The sequence below is a fragment of the Monopterus albus genome, unplaced genomic scaffold, assembly GCF_001952655.1.
Source record: "Monopterus albus unplaced genomic scaffold, M_albus_1.0 scaffold11.1, whole genome shotgun sequence".
Classification (NCBI taxonomy): domain Eukaryota; kingdom Metazoa; phylum Chordata; class Actinopteri; order Synbranchiformes; family Synbranchidae; genus Monopterus; species Monopterus albus.
In genome coordinates, this window is record NW_018127891.1 from 2,042,474 (window position 1) to 2,060,841 (window position 18,368).

The following is an 18,368-nucleotide window of genomic DNA, read 5'->3' on the forward strand; positions in this document are numbered from 1 at the left end:
CAGCAGGAAACAAGAAAAGCAATCACATAATTATTATAATCTAGACACCAAGTGCTTTTATGCATAATAAAACAAACGTTTTGACCATGGTGAGCTTTGCTCACAAAATATCAATTTGATCAAAGATGGAGAAAGAGTTTATTAAAGTATGGAATCATTGTTTATAAAGCCATAACTCTGGACATCTTATAAAGCAGCAGCCTATAAAGTAAAATAAAATATGAACCTATTCTGAAAAACTGTGGGGTTGAGGGGAGCTGTTATGCTCCTGGAGCAGAGTGTGGGCCACTAGAAAACTCAGCTCATTTTCCAAACATATAGCTCATTAGTTTGTGGTAATTTAGAAGTAAATGAGACAGAGTCAACATACTGTATTTGAATACCTCATAAACACTGACAGTGCCAGCCTGGACCAACAGCAGCATGATTAATGCTGAGCAGAGAGGAATTTTGTGCCTTGTCATGCAGAAAGCACTGAGCGAGGGATGTGAGCCAACACAAAGATACAGGTCCAAACCTTTATAGCACTTTGGTCATTTCTGACAATGCTGGGCATATTTCTTTACTCAGGATCATCAGTTTCATTTTATGGTCAAAGCCAGGGAACGCACATAGCGACGTATGGTCACAAAAGCCTGAATGCAGCTAATCGGTTTATCTGGAAACAGGACATAATGCCTCTCAGAGTGCAGATTGTTCAGAGAGGCAGACTTAGTCATGGGACCCCTGATGCACATTTCCCCTTGGCTCCTTCGCTCCTGCACCCAGCTTCCAATCCTAACTACCCTGTCCCAAGGGTCACTGTGTTTTTAGCCATATGCTATGGGATTACCAGTGTGAAGTTTACACTACTATATACATTCATCTCCAGTTTGACTCACTTTTATACTTGGGAATATCCAGTTTACATAATATTTAATTTAGTGTATGTTTCTTATCTGAAACTTCTCCAGCCCTGGTAAGGCTGCATTACCAACCAGGCAAATTGGATAACTGCCCTGGGGCAGCCATGCATCTTGGAAAGGTTAATGCTATATTCATGCCCCACTGAGCTACATAGAACCACTGTAAAGACTTATTCACATGCTGCCTTTGATTGCTCTGTCAAGCTGTTAGGAACAGCGCCAAGCTCGTTGTAATCCTGCCCCTGCAAACAGCACAGGACAAGGAAGGACGGTGATACCAGATGGAAGACAAAGCACATAAAGACAAATGTACTATCACTCTTTCATATAAGTGTGTTTTAGAAAAGATAAGTACTTCTGAAAGTTCATTATTTCTGGTGTTTACTTATGTCTTATCTCTTTATTATGCACTCATCTTTTTTCAGAAATAGATTATTTTTGTGAAATCATACGCTAGACTCTCCAGTGATCAGATGTTTCAAAGCCAAACTGCTCTTGTATTCTCTCAAGCATTTCTCAGATTAGTCAGTAGGCACTGCAACCAAAATCAGATTATAGATGAGTCTCCTCAGTCCTGATCTGACACATGTTTTGCTGTTGCCATTGCCCCTGTGGAACCATCTGTCCTCCTCTATTGGGCTTCCCTCCCAGCTTTTAGCCTGCTTTTAAGGGGAAATTAGCAAAGAGATTAATTTGGGTTCTTGCATTATAGTTCTAAATCATCTCAGCCAACATTCTTTACTTTGTCAATGTTTTGCTGAAATTATGCAAGAACTACTCCAAAGATAAATGTCCTTCTGGAGGGGAGCTGGAATACAATGCTTAGAAATACTGCATTCAACATGCTGCACACAGTTTTCAATCTTTTAACACGTGTTTTTATAAAGACACAAAGAAGAAGTTTTCTTTTTTTTTTTTAGTGAGATACTAAAATGTTCAGTCAGTTTGCAGAAAGCATACCACAGTCTGTCCACACGTGCTTCTGCCACACTGTTTATGAAATTGTCATGCTTGCTGGGTCACTGATGACAAAAAAAGCATGGCATAAAATTCAATTTATTAGCTTTATCCTGACAGCATTATACGTAAAGTCTCAGCTCGGTGTTGCATATCTTATCCCGCTGTTTTCGTCGTGCCCTTGTAGAGATGCATTTCTTTGCCTGGAGCCAAACAGCAGAATGTGATCTCAAATCTGACAGGCCGGTCTGACAAATGGACTGCATCTCATCAAAATTGTTTACAGAGAGGCCAAGGCCAATATGTGTCACATCACTGCTGAAAAATAAATTATCTTTATTGTCACATCAGGATACAAAGACTGGAATGATAATGAACCGTGTTACAATGATCATCCTTCCAAATTACTTTGCACTGTAATTAACCTTGGTATTAACTTTTGCAAGTTATAAATACTGTACAACTTGTTTCTTTATAGGCAGTAACTGAATATTTTTGGTCCTTTACATACCTCAGTAAGTCTATATGTGTACAATTGCATATCTAACCTGCTGAATATGAAGTTAACTTTGGAAGTGTGGTGTTCTTTTCACAGTGTCACAAATTGTCTATCATCTCTAAAATATGTGTTGGGCTTCCTCTAAGTAGAATATTTATGAACTGGGACTCCAAAACAATCAATCTCCCTGTTTATCACTTATCTCCTATCAACATTATTAGGGCTGCACCTTACAATTATTTCATTATTGGTGATTTGTTTTTATTGAACACTGGTCTATATCATGTAATAATGTTTTTAAAAGACCCATCATTGCTTGCCAGGTGATCTCTTAAATTTGGTTTGACCAACTGTTCAAAACAAAATATTCAGTACTGAATGATACATGACAAAGAAAAGCTGCCAAACATCCTATTTGAGAAGCTGGAAGTAGAGAATGTTTGGCAGTCTCAGTATTCTGATATCAATGAAACAACTATCAAAATTGTTGCCAATTTTTTTCTTTCAATTTACTATTCAATTATCAAATTACTGTTTCAGCTCTAAAAATCACAATAACTGAAACAAAACCTTACAGTAATGCTTATTATTTATACTTTATTTCTGCTTTTCAACAATGATTGACAAAGGGTGCCCCTGTTGTAACTGTACTGCCTTATACAACGAGGTGTTATTGTTACTTAGCCTGGCTTTGTTGATGCATGCTGCATTATAGGGACAGGTGTTCTTATTATTTTGTCCACCCCAGTGAGGCCAAGCTAAATAACAGAAACACTTCTCTGTATAATGCAGTGCAGAGCAACAGCAATGCAAACTACAGCCTCCAAAAAAAATCACAAGGTTCAGTCAAAACCTCTGAAAAAACCAGGTTTAACAACCAAACTGAACAGTTTCACCTCCACGAACAGAGGATTTATTGCAGGCCTGTGGTATCAGATTGCATCAGCTTCAGCTGGTTCTACGTAATAAACTGGTGAGTGTATGTCATTTCAACTTCAGTGTACAGAATGTAGCTTTTCATCACAGTGTCAATCAAAAACAGACAGCAATCAAAGATGGTATGATACCACTGAAGCTGTTAACATCTGGAGTGAGCTTCCTGAGTGGCAGACAGTTCAGTTTAGGAAACACAACAGAGGAAGATGAACTTCGGAAGCTTTTAATCTTACTCTCCAGTGATAGAAAGAAGCAACAGCTTCCAAGTAAAACACACCACAACACAATGGCTGAGCTATGTTAAATCAATAATCCTTTCCTAGCTCCTCTGTCCATGTGATGTTAGTGAGCTAAAATGGAGGGAGAATCATATTTACACATCAAGCTTCAATCTCATTCATAGTCAGGCAAACATTCAGAAATAAAGGTGGACATTTTACATGGTTAGGCTACTTTAATAAGACTATACATCACAATGTTGGCTACTGTGCATTAATTTGTAGTGTGTTAAAGCCAATATGCACAATTCAGGCTGACCCGTTGTCTAATAACAAGAGAAAGCTTATAGACAATGTGGGCATCATTACAGCTCAGGGAAGACGAGCAGTCAAGAAAAGTAAATTACTCTATTCATGTACAATAACAAGGTACTTGTTCATTGAGTTCATTGGCTTTTTTTTTATTATTATTTGTCAGCACCATAGATACTGTATATTCCACTCTTTTATAATCCAAACTGACTTGGACAGCTCCTAAAATCAACTTTAATCTTACATCATTCTTACACAGCGATCTGCAATTTATTCTTTCTTGTTTTAAGCTATAGACATTTAAAAAGTGGATTTAAGTTTCAAACTAAATATTACTAGTGCAGGGGCAGATTTCACTAGTTTTAAGAAAATACTTTTTAGTAGTCAACTAGTAAACTATATATAAAGAGAACTCAATGAAGCCATTTTCTCTGTAATGAGCACTTTTAATAGTCATGTTTCCAAAGTTAAGCTTTAAACAACCTTCATTTCAACATTATTTGTTTAAAACCAACTCTTCCGGCAACAGATGTTCACTTAAAAATAGACAAATAATGGAAAAATCCAAACCTGTTTTCCTGTGACTGTTTGGTGCAACAAAAAGGGAGCAAGCCTAGAATGGGTTTGATTTGGTTTGGGCTTTCTGAGCCTTGGACTCTTTAGGTCTCCTACACACACATACTGTACACTCTAAATGTGATGTCTTTTTACCTTGAGGTTGTGTCTATATGCAGCATCCAGTACAGCTGGTACCAAATCCTCAGCAGGTTCCCCGTTGTCATCAGCCAGACCAGGAGGATACCAGGACAGGACCAGAACCCCTGGAGACACACGGGAACATGTTCAGAACCAATATCCATAATGCTCTGAAAAATGTTGCTTGTGCATTGTTAAAATGATGCATGGATTTCGTGCTTATTGTAAGAAACCGTGACATTCCTGGGGGAGAAAGGGTGCAAAAAACTTCTTTCATTAATCTACAGCGAGGTTTTCATGTAGCTCTTCACAGGGCTTTACAAACACATTCAGTTGCACTTTTACTGAATGCACAAGTCTTCCCTGGTAATTCATTAAGGTAATATCCATACTTATTTTACTGAACGCAGCTACATGCTGGTAGGAGTTCTTGCAAGCTGCCTTTTGCATGGACGGACAAAGAGAAAATGGGCTCTGTGACACATACAGTATGTAAAAGGCCGCTGACCCTTACTAAGTAGAAGGCAAGACAAGACTCCTGGACACAGAAATGTAAAGATGTTTTTCTTTTCTTAGTTTTTTTCTGACTTTTTTGTGAAGATTTCTGTTTTCATTTTGGGTCTCTTTGCAACTATTTCAGCATCTCTTTTTAGGTATTTTTGCATCACATTCTACAGTTTTTTGTAGCTTTAGCCTTGGGTTGTTTTGTGCCGTGCTGGGGTAATTTGGGAGCTTTTTGTATAGTTGTTTGTTTCTTTGTGGTCATTTGGAGTCTCTCTGAGATATGTGGCACCAGGATGTGAGTCATGATCTTTTTGTCTCTCTGTAGACATTTTTTGGCCATGGGATCTTTATTGCAGTCACTTGTGCCTCTGTATTTCAGTTCAGTGATGCATCCGTGTGTGTCTATATAGAAGAGGGTTGATTATTTCATCTGAATCCCTACCTGCCTCATCACTTTTATTTTGCACCTGTCATCTTAAGCCTATTTATCATATTTTGTTTTAATGGCAATCTCTCTGTACAGCTTTACTGCATGACACCTCACAAATTCCAGCAGAGATATGCTTGTTTGTGCTTCAACACTGGCTGAGAAATGGCTTCATATTGGCCAACGCAGTGCCTGGCACCAGAGGGGATCTGGCACATCAAATATGACTCAGAGCTAATTCACTGAAATCATGCCTGCTTGCTGTGGAGCTGTGACACCCATTAGATTACAATACCTAACTAATGTCTGAATGTATTAAGTATACAGCCATGGCTTTGAATTATATTTATGGGCCTCTGAAGTGTAGGTGAATCAGTCATCAAGCCATGTGCAGCTATTTAGTTTGACTGGCTGTGGTGTCTAAATAAACTGATTACTTTAGCTAGGAATTGTGAGCTGGTATTTGCATGAAACATCTGACAGGGATTAGATGTTTCAGAGGCTTGGATGGTCTGGTCATCAATCCAAACGGTGTACAATAACCTACTGAATTGCAGGACAGAAACACCAAGGCCTCTCATGTGTTGGCTGTTGACAGCTGAATAGCCGTTACTTGACACCAGGCTACATGACTCTGCTGTTGTTTAGGTAAGACATACAAGTTCTCAAGAAGACTAGGAAGACACTGGCTCTATTAATATTTCAGGAGACATAAAAATAAGCAAAAAATAAGCCTGTAAATAAGCAGGAGATAAGGAACATTACAGGAGACTTAATTTATAACCATATATCCCTTCTTTTGTTTAAATTTTATAATCCCTCTTAATCTCAATTTAAAAGGGAGGTAATAGTGCCATTTCCTGACCCTTGGGAATTTAATGATCAGATTATGACTCATGTAATGGTTATAAAGCCTGTCAGTTGATTATTGGTTGTCTGGTGTGGTTTCTTGTTGCCAGACTATATTTTTTCCCTTGGGCCTCTCTTAAATAACAGATCTTGGTCTTAAAGTATAAAGTAGTCTTAAAAAAAATGTCATATGTTGACTCTTAGTGGAAGTATATCATAATGATGGTATTGAACATAATGATTTACACATTTCTAGTGTTTAATGTTTGCAATCAAAGTGTAGCAATGTATATACTGCAAAGTGGAACAGTTGTATTAATACATTTAGTTGATAGTTTAAAATGTGGTCTTTGGATAAATTTAGTATATCCATCTTTTAAATAGAATTTATGTATTTACACACACACACGCATATACACATTAATATCCCGATATGTAATTCAACAGTATTACCCATCCCTAGGGGACTTTTACTGTATGTGTGGGGGGGGAAGGGGGGGGACCATTTAAATGGACCACAATTTAAAATTTCCTATTCGTCCTATTAAAGTTTTCCTATAAGGAACGTACTGTCCTTATAAGTGATACCTAAGAAGTTGATCTCTAAAGAACTAGGACTCTGAAAGTCACCGAGCTCTGCAGGAAAAGGCGCGTCAGCAGATCCTGGCAGCTGAGGATACAGGGAGCTGTCCAGTAGATGTGTGGTGCTGAAAATGTTTAGTGCCCCTTGAGCGAGCTTTGCGCTTACAGACCTCAGATTTCTGGGCAGCAGCGGAGCACGAAGAACACTCTGCTCTTATTTTATCTCTCTCCCCAACATTTCACTGCATCTCTGAATTGTACCTGCAGCAGATGCCCCGATCTGCTCCATGTGGGACTCCAACACGTCCGGGTCCCTTGAGCTGTATGGATGGAGTTCGGGGTAGAAACTGGAGCCGATGTCTTCAGGCGGCATGTGTCTCCCTCTCGGGTAACTAGATGCGATTTTGGGGTCCCAGTGTGGCACCAGGATGTGATCCCAGTGGATGTACTTGCCGTCCATATGTGGGTTGCCATAGCAGGTGTAGTAAAAAATGTGAACATCATAAAATATGGTTCCCTCGGGACCGGAGTTAAACAAAACTGCTTTGGTGTTGCTGCCAGCCGGACGGGGTTGGCCCGGGGACGCGGTGGCTTCGCGGGACACGGAGCGCCCGTCCATCTTCCCTCCTGGCATCGGCAGGAGCTCCAAACCCGGAGCCAGATCCGAGAAGCCGTCACTGGGTTTCAGGGTCCTTAGTCCCATCATGGTCCCAAAGATGAATAGCGTGAAGAGAAACAGTGCTATGCAAGCTCTCCTGCGTAGTCTTGCCATGTTAGCTGGAACTGCAGAAGCTGCGAACGGCGTGAACAAGACCAGGAGCGCAAATTTATCCTTCTTAATCCCACGGCGAGAGTTCACCTCGCAAACTACGAACTACTCCTTAAAGTGTCCCGTATGGCCTCTACAAATAGCATATTATTCTGAATTCATAACTAAAAAGTGGCTACATGATCACAGTCAAGTCGCAGCAGACTGACGCAGCTGACTGTGGAATTTTCAACTTTCTTCTGCAGCCTCACATTTTGCATTCTGCTGAGCAGCAGCCTGTGAGGTAGGCCTATCACTGCAACAGAAAGTCGCTTCCCAAAGCAGTTATTCTGCTCGATGGAAATAAAAGAGTAGGCTGAATTTTGATTGTAAAAGTTGCCACCGGGCGGATGCTCCCTGGTGTTAATCCCATTAAGTCGTTTGGTTCGCTGATCTCCAAGCTCGATCAGCTGCTTCACTCATCCAGCTGGTTGTCCTGCTCCGCCGAGAAGCTGATCCGTCCACCTGACACCGGGAAGATGACCGGCTTCGAGATGGAGTGATGCTCTCCCGTGATGTCAGAGGGATTTTCAAGCCTCCTTGGTTGGTTGGTTTAGTTTTTACTTAGATCTCGGCTTTGCCTATTTGTGCGTGGCTGCAGATCCTTGCGCAGATAGAAAAATGCAACGTTTAAGGTAAAATGATAGGCTTATCATTAAATGTCTGCATGTCAGCAACAGAGTCAGGTTTTGGCTATAGTCTTGTCACTATGTCAGAAGTGACATCGCCATGTTTCATTACAGAGCCTGAGTCTCCAGTTATTTAGTGGGAGACGCATTAGGCTAAATAGTCTTAAAAGTTTAGACTCCTGTGTTTGATCGCCTGACTGTGGCTTGGCCTGCACAGTGAGTTAAGAGTTATGCCGACATCTAGTGGCTGTTTTACTGAACACACAACTTTTCTATGCTGCTTTCAGGTACACTGCAAACTAGAACACCGAAACTTCTCACAACTGACGGTGTTGTGCCTTAAAATGTCATCCTGTCGTGCAATGAGTGTTTGTCTGCTATTAAAACAGTCGTGTAAAATCTTGTAAATGTCCACTCCAGCAGACTATTACCACTGTTTATTTCACTTATAGTCTATGCTGCTCAAACATTACCCTGTGCTAATTTTACGTGCATGCAGTATGGCTCTAACATGTTGAATTCATCAACATTCACTGTGTATCTGACAGTTCGCCCCGTATACAACTGTGGGTGTATGTAGGATTATTTTCTATAATTTAGCCATAGTCTATAATAAAGCCAGTCCAGTTTCCAAATAGGTTAGCCTATGTGGAGAATGCAGCCTATAACCTTTCTATGAATAAATGCATAGTTAAATATTTTGCTTCTGAAACCAGGCGAATGTTTCATACAGCCCTTATAGGACCTACATCCATCACCTAAAGATGCCTGGTTGCACTCGAAACTGGTTCTTTGGGCTATAAATAGGCTACGATTATTCCCTCAGAGGTTCGAGTTTTACAAAGACATCTATTCGTACTACCATGCGTTGTGTCTATTTTCGCGTTGTATCCCGGTTTGATCACGACAAAAGCAGCTGTGTGTCGTGATAAACTGGCCGATGCATGTGCACAGGCTGCGCGCGCTCCCGCGGACCGCAATCCGTTTCTGGCAGACAGTCATTTTTCGACACAACACATCAACTCTATGGTGCGCAGTTTAATGACGAGCGAGGGTTTGGGTACATTTAGGGAGTTTCTCTTTAAGATTTTCTGTTGTGACTGAAAGGAAACGATCCCTTTGAACGAGGTGAGAGAACTCGGGCTGTTTACTGGAAAGCAGGCTGTGGTACCATAATGAGAGCATCTTATTAGTAACTGCACATGTAGGTCTAGAGAGTCCGGAAAAGGCAGAAGAATCAAGTGTTTGCAGCCCATTAGCCTGTTGCAACTTGGCTTGAGTCCAGCAGAATGGAACCTAAACGCACAAGATGACAGGAGGCAGCGCTCACTGACCCGGAATGAACTGAATTGTTGACGCTTAATTAATGTTTTCTTTATCTACTAATTAGTTTAGACTGATACGCAACCTCTTAAGTCATCTGTTGTTTAGCCCAATACAAAATCGATCTAGAATAATTAACATAGCCAATGTTTGTCCATAAAAAACTTCACCCTACAGTAAAACTGAATGTTGAGCACCAATGTGTTGGCAGCCAAAGGCAAGTGCACGGGGACTGAATACTGTGTTTTAGGAGCTGCCAAAGTTACAGTGTGAAATTCTGGCCAGACCTGGTCAAAACGAAAGTAATCGAAGAGGATAAAGGGTCTTAAAGGACACAAAAGCATTTTGTGTAGTGCTTTGTTTGTGGTTATGCGTTTGTAATACCTCCAGCAACAATAACAACTACCTAAGAAATTTGGCTTTCACGCCTCATATTTGTTAAAATGACTGAATTGTCGTGTTCCAGGTTATAAAACGAGAGATGGAGATATATAAAACGCATGATAACCCAGAATACAAACCTAGAGGCTACAGATAATTTTGCAGAATGAATGAACCCCAAAATTGAATACATCTCGTTATATCGCAACCTCTCATGATAAAATATCATTCTTAAATCAAATTAAAAATAAAGAATGTATTTCTAAGACAAAATGTGATAAACCTTACATGAGAAAAACTAAAAAACGGAGACATGGATTGATTAATTAAAGCAGTTTCAAGAACTATTCGACTTTATAAAGTAAAAAGTTTCTTATGACCTAAATTCCTTCTTTTTCATGTTTTGAAAGTCTATAGCCATTTTCGCCAGCCTTTAGTTCTATAGTTCATTTTTGGGAAAGAAACTGCTTTCTAAGCAAACATAAATTAGGTTTATCACATTTCCTGAAATCGACAGCTTCTACCATTTAAGCCATTTGTAGTGGAAAACAGCTTTGTCTGATTATCATTCAGGACAGTAATGCTGCAGTTATGTAATGTTCAGTCCGACAAATACGCGTGATTTGTGGGTCCACAAGGGGTCGTTGTGGTAGCTGTCCGACACTTTCCTCTGAAGCATCAGGCGCCATGTGGCCTGCTGAAGTGGATGGAGCTGCATAAAAAGATATGAAACAGTGAGGATCATTTTCAGTTTAATTTCTATGGATGAATGCGACAAATCCAGCTAGTAGATATTACTCCTACACACACGTCGACGTTAAGCTGAACTGTTCACTCACTATGACGATTAGTCTCAAACATATTTTAGATATATAGTTTTTTTTTTTACCATTTTATCTGTTAGTCTTTCAGCTGAATATTATTAAACTATTGTAAATGAAAATTGGTTATTGCTAATTTATTTTTTCACTTAAAGATCACTTTCCTCTGTCTTTCATTCATCCATCATCCCACAAGGACACCAGTCAACATTTTAAGGTGATGTGATCAATCATTATTGATCCATTAATTCCTTTTGGCTTGGCTTGTTTACGTGCTGCTGCCTTGCTCTGGGGCTGTTTTTAATCCTTTAGCTGAAGTCCACTTTTGCTTTCTTCTCTAATTTTATCTCTTCACTTCGATGGTTTGACTGAATTTAACTGTCCTTCCTGCAGGGAAAGAAAAAGCGCTTCCCCTCCATGTTTCACCTTTGGCATGTCAGGACATCAGCTAACCAACTCATCCCAAGGAGACGAGTGCGTTAACTGACGAGAGTCAAAGTATGAGTAAAAATTCAGTGCAAGGATTGTTTTAAAAGGGCACTTCAGGCTCTTTCTTCTATTGCTAACTCACTTCAGGTGCATATGGTTACATGTAAAGACTAAATAGCACTCGGTTCATTTTACTGTCACAATTAAAACACTTTTTGAACAGGTCACTGGTTGTTTGAGTCATAAACAGTAGGTCTGACATGTTTTAGACCGGCTCAGTCCTAACTGGACACATTTGTGTTGCAAATTATAGCAAATGTACGTTCTTTAGGCCTTACTGTGAGTACCACAGATGGAAAACTATTTTAAGATGATTAGTGAGAACCCACATTTGGGCCCTTCCATCGCACAATAAGCAAGCTATCCTTGGGGACTGTACTTGGATCACGTGGACATGACCGAGAGTGTGGGAGGTTTATTGGATGAGAAATTGTCATTTGTATTGACCATCACAGCTGACCACTGCAGGGGAGCGAAAACGCGTTTCATAAAGACCGAAAGATCCGGCAGCGGTGAACACTGGGAGTAAACTGGTCCGCAAGCATGGCAGAAGGTATGCTGGGAGCTTTGGGGGAGTTATCACTGGGAATGGTTTAAGTGGTTTCTCAAGGGGCAGGGTTTCCTTGCATTGTCTGAGTTTTTTTGCGAGTGTGTGTGTGTGTGTTTGGGGTGGGGGGTCTTCAGCAAAGATTCTGCCCGGTGACCCCCCCCCACCCCATTGTTTAGGGGGAATAGCCTAGATTGCCAGCCCCCTTTTGTTCACCTCCCTCTCCTGCTGTCCCCCTCGCTGCGCAGTTTCTGCTTTTCAAAGCATTCTGCATGAAAGTGGCAATCTGTGAGGATTACCCGGTTTGAGGGCTAAAAAGGATACTGAAGCTTGGGTGCTAATTTTGACTCAAGTCACAACTGAAGATATGGGCTCCGTTTCTAACCAGGAATTTCCAGGTTGAGTTAATTAAGTTGTTTTGTGATGGGCTGCCTATCTGATTGTAATGGGACATTTTAAAGCATTGTTCACACACGTGATGTGCAATCCGTGTTTATCGCATTAAACGCTCTTTAGAAATCCTGACATCTCTCAGCCGTCAAGATCACTTATTTTGCACAAACTCGTTAAAAAGAATGCTGCTCATTTGTCTTTATGAAACTTTATCCAACATGCTACAACCTCAGCTGGTTAATTGCGTGTTCATCTGATTGATTCGTATGGATTGATGCAGCAACGTGACAAAGAAGAAACGTTTTTTAGGCTTTTAACCCTTGCTGAAATTTGGAAACACTGCACATTTTTATACGCACCTTATTTTGCAACACTATGAGCTGAAGTTCTGTAACATTCTGTACACTTTTCAATGCAGGGGTGTGTAAGACCGAGGAGGATGAAGGACCGAGTACAGAGGAGGATTCACAGTCTTTCCACGGGGTCGGCGTGTGTAAATGGTTCAACGTCCGCATGGGCTTCGGGTTCCTGTCCATGACCAACCGAGAGGGCGTGCCACTGGACGAACCAGTTGATGTGTTTGTTCATCAGGTAGGATAAGTTATCTTTTCGACTGTTATCGACGTAGGAAAACGCCAACAGCGATGCTACGTCTGAACTCAGTCAACCTGTGCGCTGCAAAACTAGGCTATCGCTGTTTCTAGGTTCTGAACACGTTTATCCAAGTGAATATTCTCAGCAGCAGGAACGACACGTACCACCTGATCCTAATGCAGCTGGATTAATCATCCAGTCCACACAGCAGCGACAAGGTGGCCTAGGTTAAAGGATGAAATTAGCTGCTAAAAGTAAAGTGCACTGAAGACAACTACCTCTACTAGGAGGCGTTCTGATTTATGATACAAGGCATAAATCAGAACGCCTGATATATTTAACTCGCTTATGTAGATGTGTGTTTTTCTACTTCTGGAGAGCTGTGGGCTTCCCTCCTAATTTTTAGAGGGGAAATTAATGAAACGTGATCAAGAAATGAGAGTGGTTACACACTTCAACGAGCCGGCATCAGTGCTTCTAAGATGAAATGAATGCTGTGCCAGCTGAAAATCTAAGTCAGCATTTGTTCATGTTAGTGGTTGGTATGTGATGATTTTGCCATTCATCTTCAGCTTTTATCTTATGGAGGTAAAATGAAGACAGCAGCATATAACCCAAATCCATTTCTTAAGATTAAATATAGTTTTTACACACACACATACACACACATATCAGGCAATGGACACAATTTTTGACTTGGTGGCATTTCCTTCTAAACTTAATACAAAACATTCACTTTATGACTAAAATAGAATAAAGTAGAATAAAAATAGAATAAGAACTGGATTGATGACCTATGATGAACTCATCTATGTTTTTCTAAATTCTCCATCTTCCTACATGAATTTAAAAGTGGCGATGGTAATGGCAGAGGTGGAAAGTAACTAAGTGCATTTACTAAAGTACTGTACTTAAGTACTGTTTTGAGATCTCTGTACTTGAGTATTTTCATTCTCCACTACTTCATACATTGATTTCAGAGAAAAATATTTTGCCTTGTATTCATTACATTTACTTGATAAGTTTATTTATTAGTTACGTTTCAGACAGAGGTTAATAAAACAAAAAACTGTATAATCACAAAATGTATTGATCCTTGGTGTAAAATTCACAAGCCACCCAGCAGTAATTGAAATAAGCATATAAAGTAGTTTAAAATTAGTTTTACCTTTTACCAGCTGCAACATTTGTGATATACACAATAATACATAAATAATGAGAATCAAATAATATGATGTACATCATTGAACTGTGCCATTCTGTATAATTAGTTCTTGTAAGTTTATTTTCTGCTAATATTTATACTTAACATTTTCAATGCAAGACCTTTACTTGTAACAGAGTATTTTTACACTATAGTACTGCTACTTTTACTTACGTAAACAATCTGAGTACTACCACCACCGGTTGTAGTAGTGGGAGGTCGTGATAGGGAGGCAGGGGTGTGCTTCCCTCCCCCTTCTCATGTGAGTGCTGTCTGATAAGATAAAGGCATAGCATGTGAATGAGAGGAGACCACACTAAGCTGCTCATTCACCTCATGGTTCCTGTCATAAAGTGAAGCTCTTTGCTGTCTGCATCCCCCTCTCTATGAGCATGTGTGTGTGTTATACTAGCTTTAGAGAGTAAATGAGAGTAAAGTTTTGCTTTAGGTCAATTTCTTTGTCCTCACACCATCATCCCTTGACTCACCAAGGCCCCCAGCTGTGGGGACATTTGTCTACTAAAGTGCAATTTTTTTTAAAGTTAGCTTTATTTGCTATAAATACATCTACATGAAGTAGGCCTATCCTCCACTCTCTCATGGGTTTACATGCTGTCACACTCAAGCAGCTCTTACTACGCGCTAATTTCCTGCAGTGTCTTTTCTGCTCATGATGATGCATCTTGAGATTTTATTGCTCTGTGGAACAGTTGTAACTGAAATTTTATTTGACTATACACAGGAAGTTGATACTGGTTTAGTCATTTTGCAGATCTAATAATGATGTCATCTGGGGATGGAAATGCACAGTTTGATGCCTCCTGTAGTTAGAGATTTCAAATAATTTAGAAAGTGTGGTAGGTGGTTTAATGTCAACTGCCATCACACACTTAAAAAAAAATCCAATCCATTGTCAAAAACATTGTGCGTCCTTAGCATGAAAGCAAGTTGAATATTGCTCCAGATTGTAATGCTTACTACTTTTACTTAAGCAATGATTAGACTCATTTTATCCTCAAGAAATGTCAGATATGTTTTACTTCCTCCCTGTCACTATAAAAGTTGGACACATGTTAGTGATGGATGTATAAGGGTTATGCCAATGAAAGAGGCCTCAGTCTTAAAATTAGTGGCTGCATGTCCATGAAAAAACTCCAAAAGTACACTGGCTTTTGTGCAGGTGAACAATAGGGCCATGCATCTGAATGAAGCACCCTTCAGCCGTGACCAAGTTCCTCTTTGTCTCGGCAGTAGTCTTATTGCTCCTCACTGCTCTGTCTTTCTCTGCCCCATGTCTTCCAGACACATTCTAGACAGAGTTTACAGTAGACCCCGCTAATAACCCCTTAATGTCGGACCCTTCAAGCTAAAAGGCCTCATGTGTGTTATTACCTGAGGTGAGACTTGATGGGATTGGGTGTCAAAAGATGTCCAAGACTCGAATGTCATGGCTCACCAGTACATTTCCTCACTGGTCAGGACTTTGCAGCAGATGCTCAACTGTGAGAAAATTAGAGCAAATTGTGCTTTTTTTTCCCCCCATCACAGTAGGCAGTAAACTTTACAGCTGCTTAGAACCACTGGCTGTATTTATAATGATTCAAACATATATTTTGAGGACTGACATGTTCTTACAGGTTTAATGTGAAGCGGAGTCTTGGAGATTTACTACTTGTATCTAAAGGATGGTATGTGGGTTTAGTTTGAAACTGACCACAGACTTTCTTCACAATAAACCTTGCTTGGTTTGATTCCTGGTGGTTTTGGTGAATGCAGACCATTGCTGATAACTGATAGATCAATTTGACTTTATTCAAACATGAAAGAAAGTAAACATGATTGTCTCCGATAACAGCCCTGCTACATCATAAATCTTTCCTCCTATGTCAACAGTCTTGGGTATTTGTGACAATTTAATCTCGCAGTCCCACCAAGGGAATCTCAGAGAGGAGCTTCCCATGATATATTAGCTAGTGTCTGGGTTTTGTCTTCAGAACTACACCACACCTTCCCTTCCTTCATTTCACTCGCCTTTCTTTGGTAATTGGAAAGGTTTTTGGCAAAATGATATTATCAAGAGGAACCCTCTCAAAGATAACTTCAGGTAAACAGTTTGAACAGATAAATATCTAAGCAGAAAGCTTGGTTACTACTTGCGCTCAACATATTTGTTCAATCGTTGCTCCATTGTAGATTAATTAAGATAACATGTCTTAGGTGTTGCTACAAAATGAAATCATCACATTTCTTGCACAAAAAGGATCTCACACATTTAAGCACTGATATCAAAGCGAGATATCAATCATCCGTCTTCCTTCAACTTTTATCTTGCATTTTTCTGCCAAACAACTATCCAAAGAATGTCCACCCTGACCCCCCGCCTGCCAGAGAAGCCATGCTGCCTTCTCACCCCACCCCCAACCTGCGTAGTAACCCCTGCATCCTGCAGTTTAGGGTTAGCGGTAATGGTCAGTGGAGCTTTGTGATGTGGGTGGGAAGAGGCATGGGGGTGGGGGCAGCGAGTGTGGAATGCTGTTCCTCCTGAGGGGGGGATGGGTTGAAGGTTATCCTCATCAGGTTTATCACTCAAATGCAGCAACAAGACAAAGCAGCACTAAGTCAACAGTGTTGTTTAAGCAGGGTAGGGTGTGTTCAAACTGTGGGGTAGAATGGCAAACCTGGTAGTGCTAATTTATATCGTTTTCAGATGCCCTTTACTTTGTTGTAGATTTAATTTTAAGTGTATAAAACTGCCATTTTTGCCTATCAGTGTCAGAATGACATGTTTTTAGGCATTTTTGACCAAAAACCCAATGTCCCCTCTAGTAGAGCTCAGAGCTTCAGAAGTCTTCTGGATAAATAGGAGAACCTGCCAGAAGGAGGACCATCTCAGCAGCACTCCATCAATCCGGCCTTTAGGGTAGAGTGGCTAAACAGAGGCCACTTTGAGTATAGGGCAAAAGACAGCCCATTTAGAATCTGGTAAATGGCATTTGAAGGACAGGGCTTGATGGGGAAAAAATGAGACAAAAATCAAACTCTTTGTGCAGAACTCCGAGCACTATGACAACACTAGAGCTTTGGGACAAGTCACTGGCTGCGCATTGAGTGGGCTAGCCTAAGACCTGGACAGAAGAGCCTAAACCCCACAGAACAGCTGTGGAAAGACCTGAAGGTGGCATACACTTTCCATTCAATTTGATAGTGCTTGAGAGGATATGCCAGGTAGTATGGCATAAACTGCCTGAATCCAAGAGGCTTACCCAAGAAGACTGGAAGCTGTAATTGCTGCCAAAGGGGCTTCACCAAATTTTTTTTTATTTATTTATTTATTTTTTTTACACAGGACAATACCAGAGATTTTGCATGTTTTAATTCAAACAACTACCCTCTGCTTACAACTTGTGTTAGTGCCAGTCATATTTTACTTTTTGCAGAGTTCTCTTAACTTTAAAATAATCAGGTGTTGCACTCACCTTAAGGTTCAGTGCTTTGCCATACAAATAACACAGGGTTTTTTTTAAATGTATGAAACCGGGACAAATTTCCAAGGTGGTGATATAAATTCAGTGTATTTCCGTGTAGGGTTGGTCAGCAGGACAGATCTGCTGCCTTTTAAGCAGTTCTGATTAGACCGACTCTGCTCTCTTTAGCAAACCATGTTTCTGACCAAGATATTTTAGCTTGGTAAGTTACACAGCTTTGGTTGGTTAGCCTCGTGTTGTACATGGAAAGAGAATGAATGTGAAAAAAATGAAATGGTCTCTTACTGTACATATTCTAATAAGTTCATATTTACTGTCTAACCAAAACTGACGAGTGCAGTTTATGGCTCATGATGGTATCAACACAATCGAGGTGGTAACAAATGTGCTACTTTTCAAAGGAATCCCAGTACAAGGTAAAACTCAGTCCTAGTGCATTGCCAACTCTCTTTGCATAAACTGAAATGAATGAAAACACTGGCTAGAAGTGTCACCAATTTGCAGAGTTATTTCTTTGCTAACTGCCATTTGTTTAGGACCAACAACTATTAAACACGGAGTTCAACATAGAGAAATTATGTAGTTAAGTGCTGTCATGTAACAAAAACGATTATCTCTGAGCTCAATAAAATAACTTTGGTATACTGTTCAATACAGCTGTCAAAAAAATGTATAACATGTATGTCTTAATTGTTTGTATTCCCTGGTGAGTTTCTTAACATCACACCTTTTTAAAGGAAGGCTGCGGGGCAAGTGACTGGAGAAGCTCTGTCATCAGACCTTCAGTTCAGCTTGTGAAAACAGCTGCA

General features: G+C 40.2%; 2 protein-coding genes across 3 annotated transcripts in view; one reads left to right on the forward strand and one right to left on the reverse strand.

Moving 5' to 3' along the window:
* LOC109954668 (glycoprotein endo-alpha-1,2-mannosidase-like protein) overlaps positions 1-8,244 on the reverse strand; it is a 12,525-nt gene extending 4,281 nt beyond the window's left edge. The window contains exons 1-2 of the mRNA XM_020590160.1: positions 7,147-8,244; positions 4,539-4,648 (exon numbers count right to left, since the gene is read on the reverse strand). Of these exons, the coding sequence (XP_020445816.1) occupies positions 4,539-4,648; positions 7,147-7,657 (621 nt within the window). The 5' untranslated portion in view covers positions 7,658-8,244. The remainder of the gene's footprint in view (positions 1-4,538; positions 4,649-7,146) is intronic.
* A 3,273-nt stretch (positions 8,245-11,517) lies between these two features.
* The window catches only part of lin28aa (lin-28 homolog Aa), a 12,083-nt gene continuing 5,232 nt past the window's right edge, over positions 11,518-18,368 (forward strand). Inside the window, exons 1-2 of one of the 2 annotated variants that reach the window (XM_020590162.1) lie at positions 11,518-11,889; positions 12,695-12,867. In XM_020590162.1, coding sequence (XP_020445818.1) covers positions 11,880-11,889; positions 12,695-12,867 — 183 coding nt within the window. In that variant the 5' untranslated portion in view covers positions 11,518-11,879. Of the gene's footprint in view, positions 11,890-12,053; positions 12,282-12,694; positions 12,868-18,368 lie in introns of those variants that run through there. The other variant, XM_020590161.1, reaches the window with a different exon arrangement.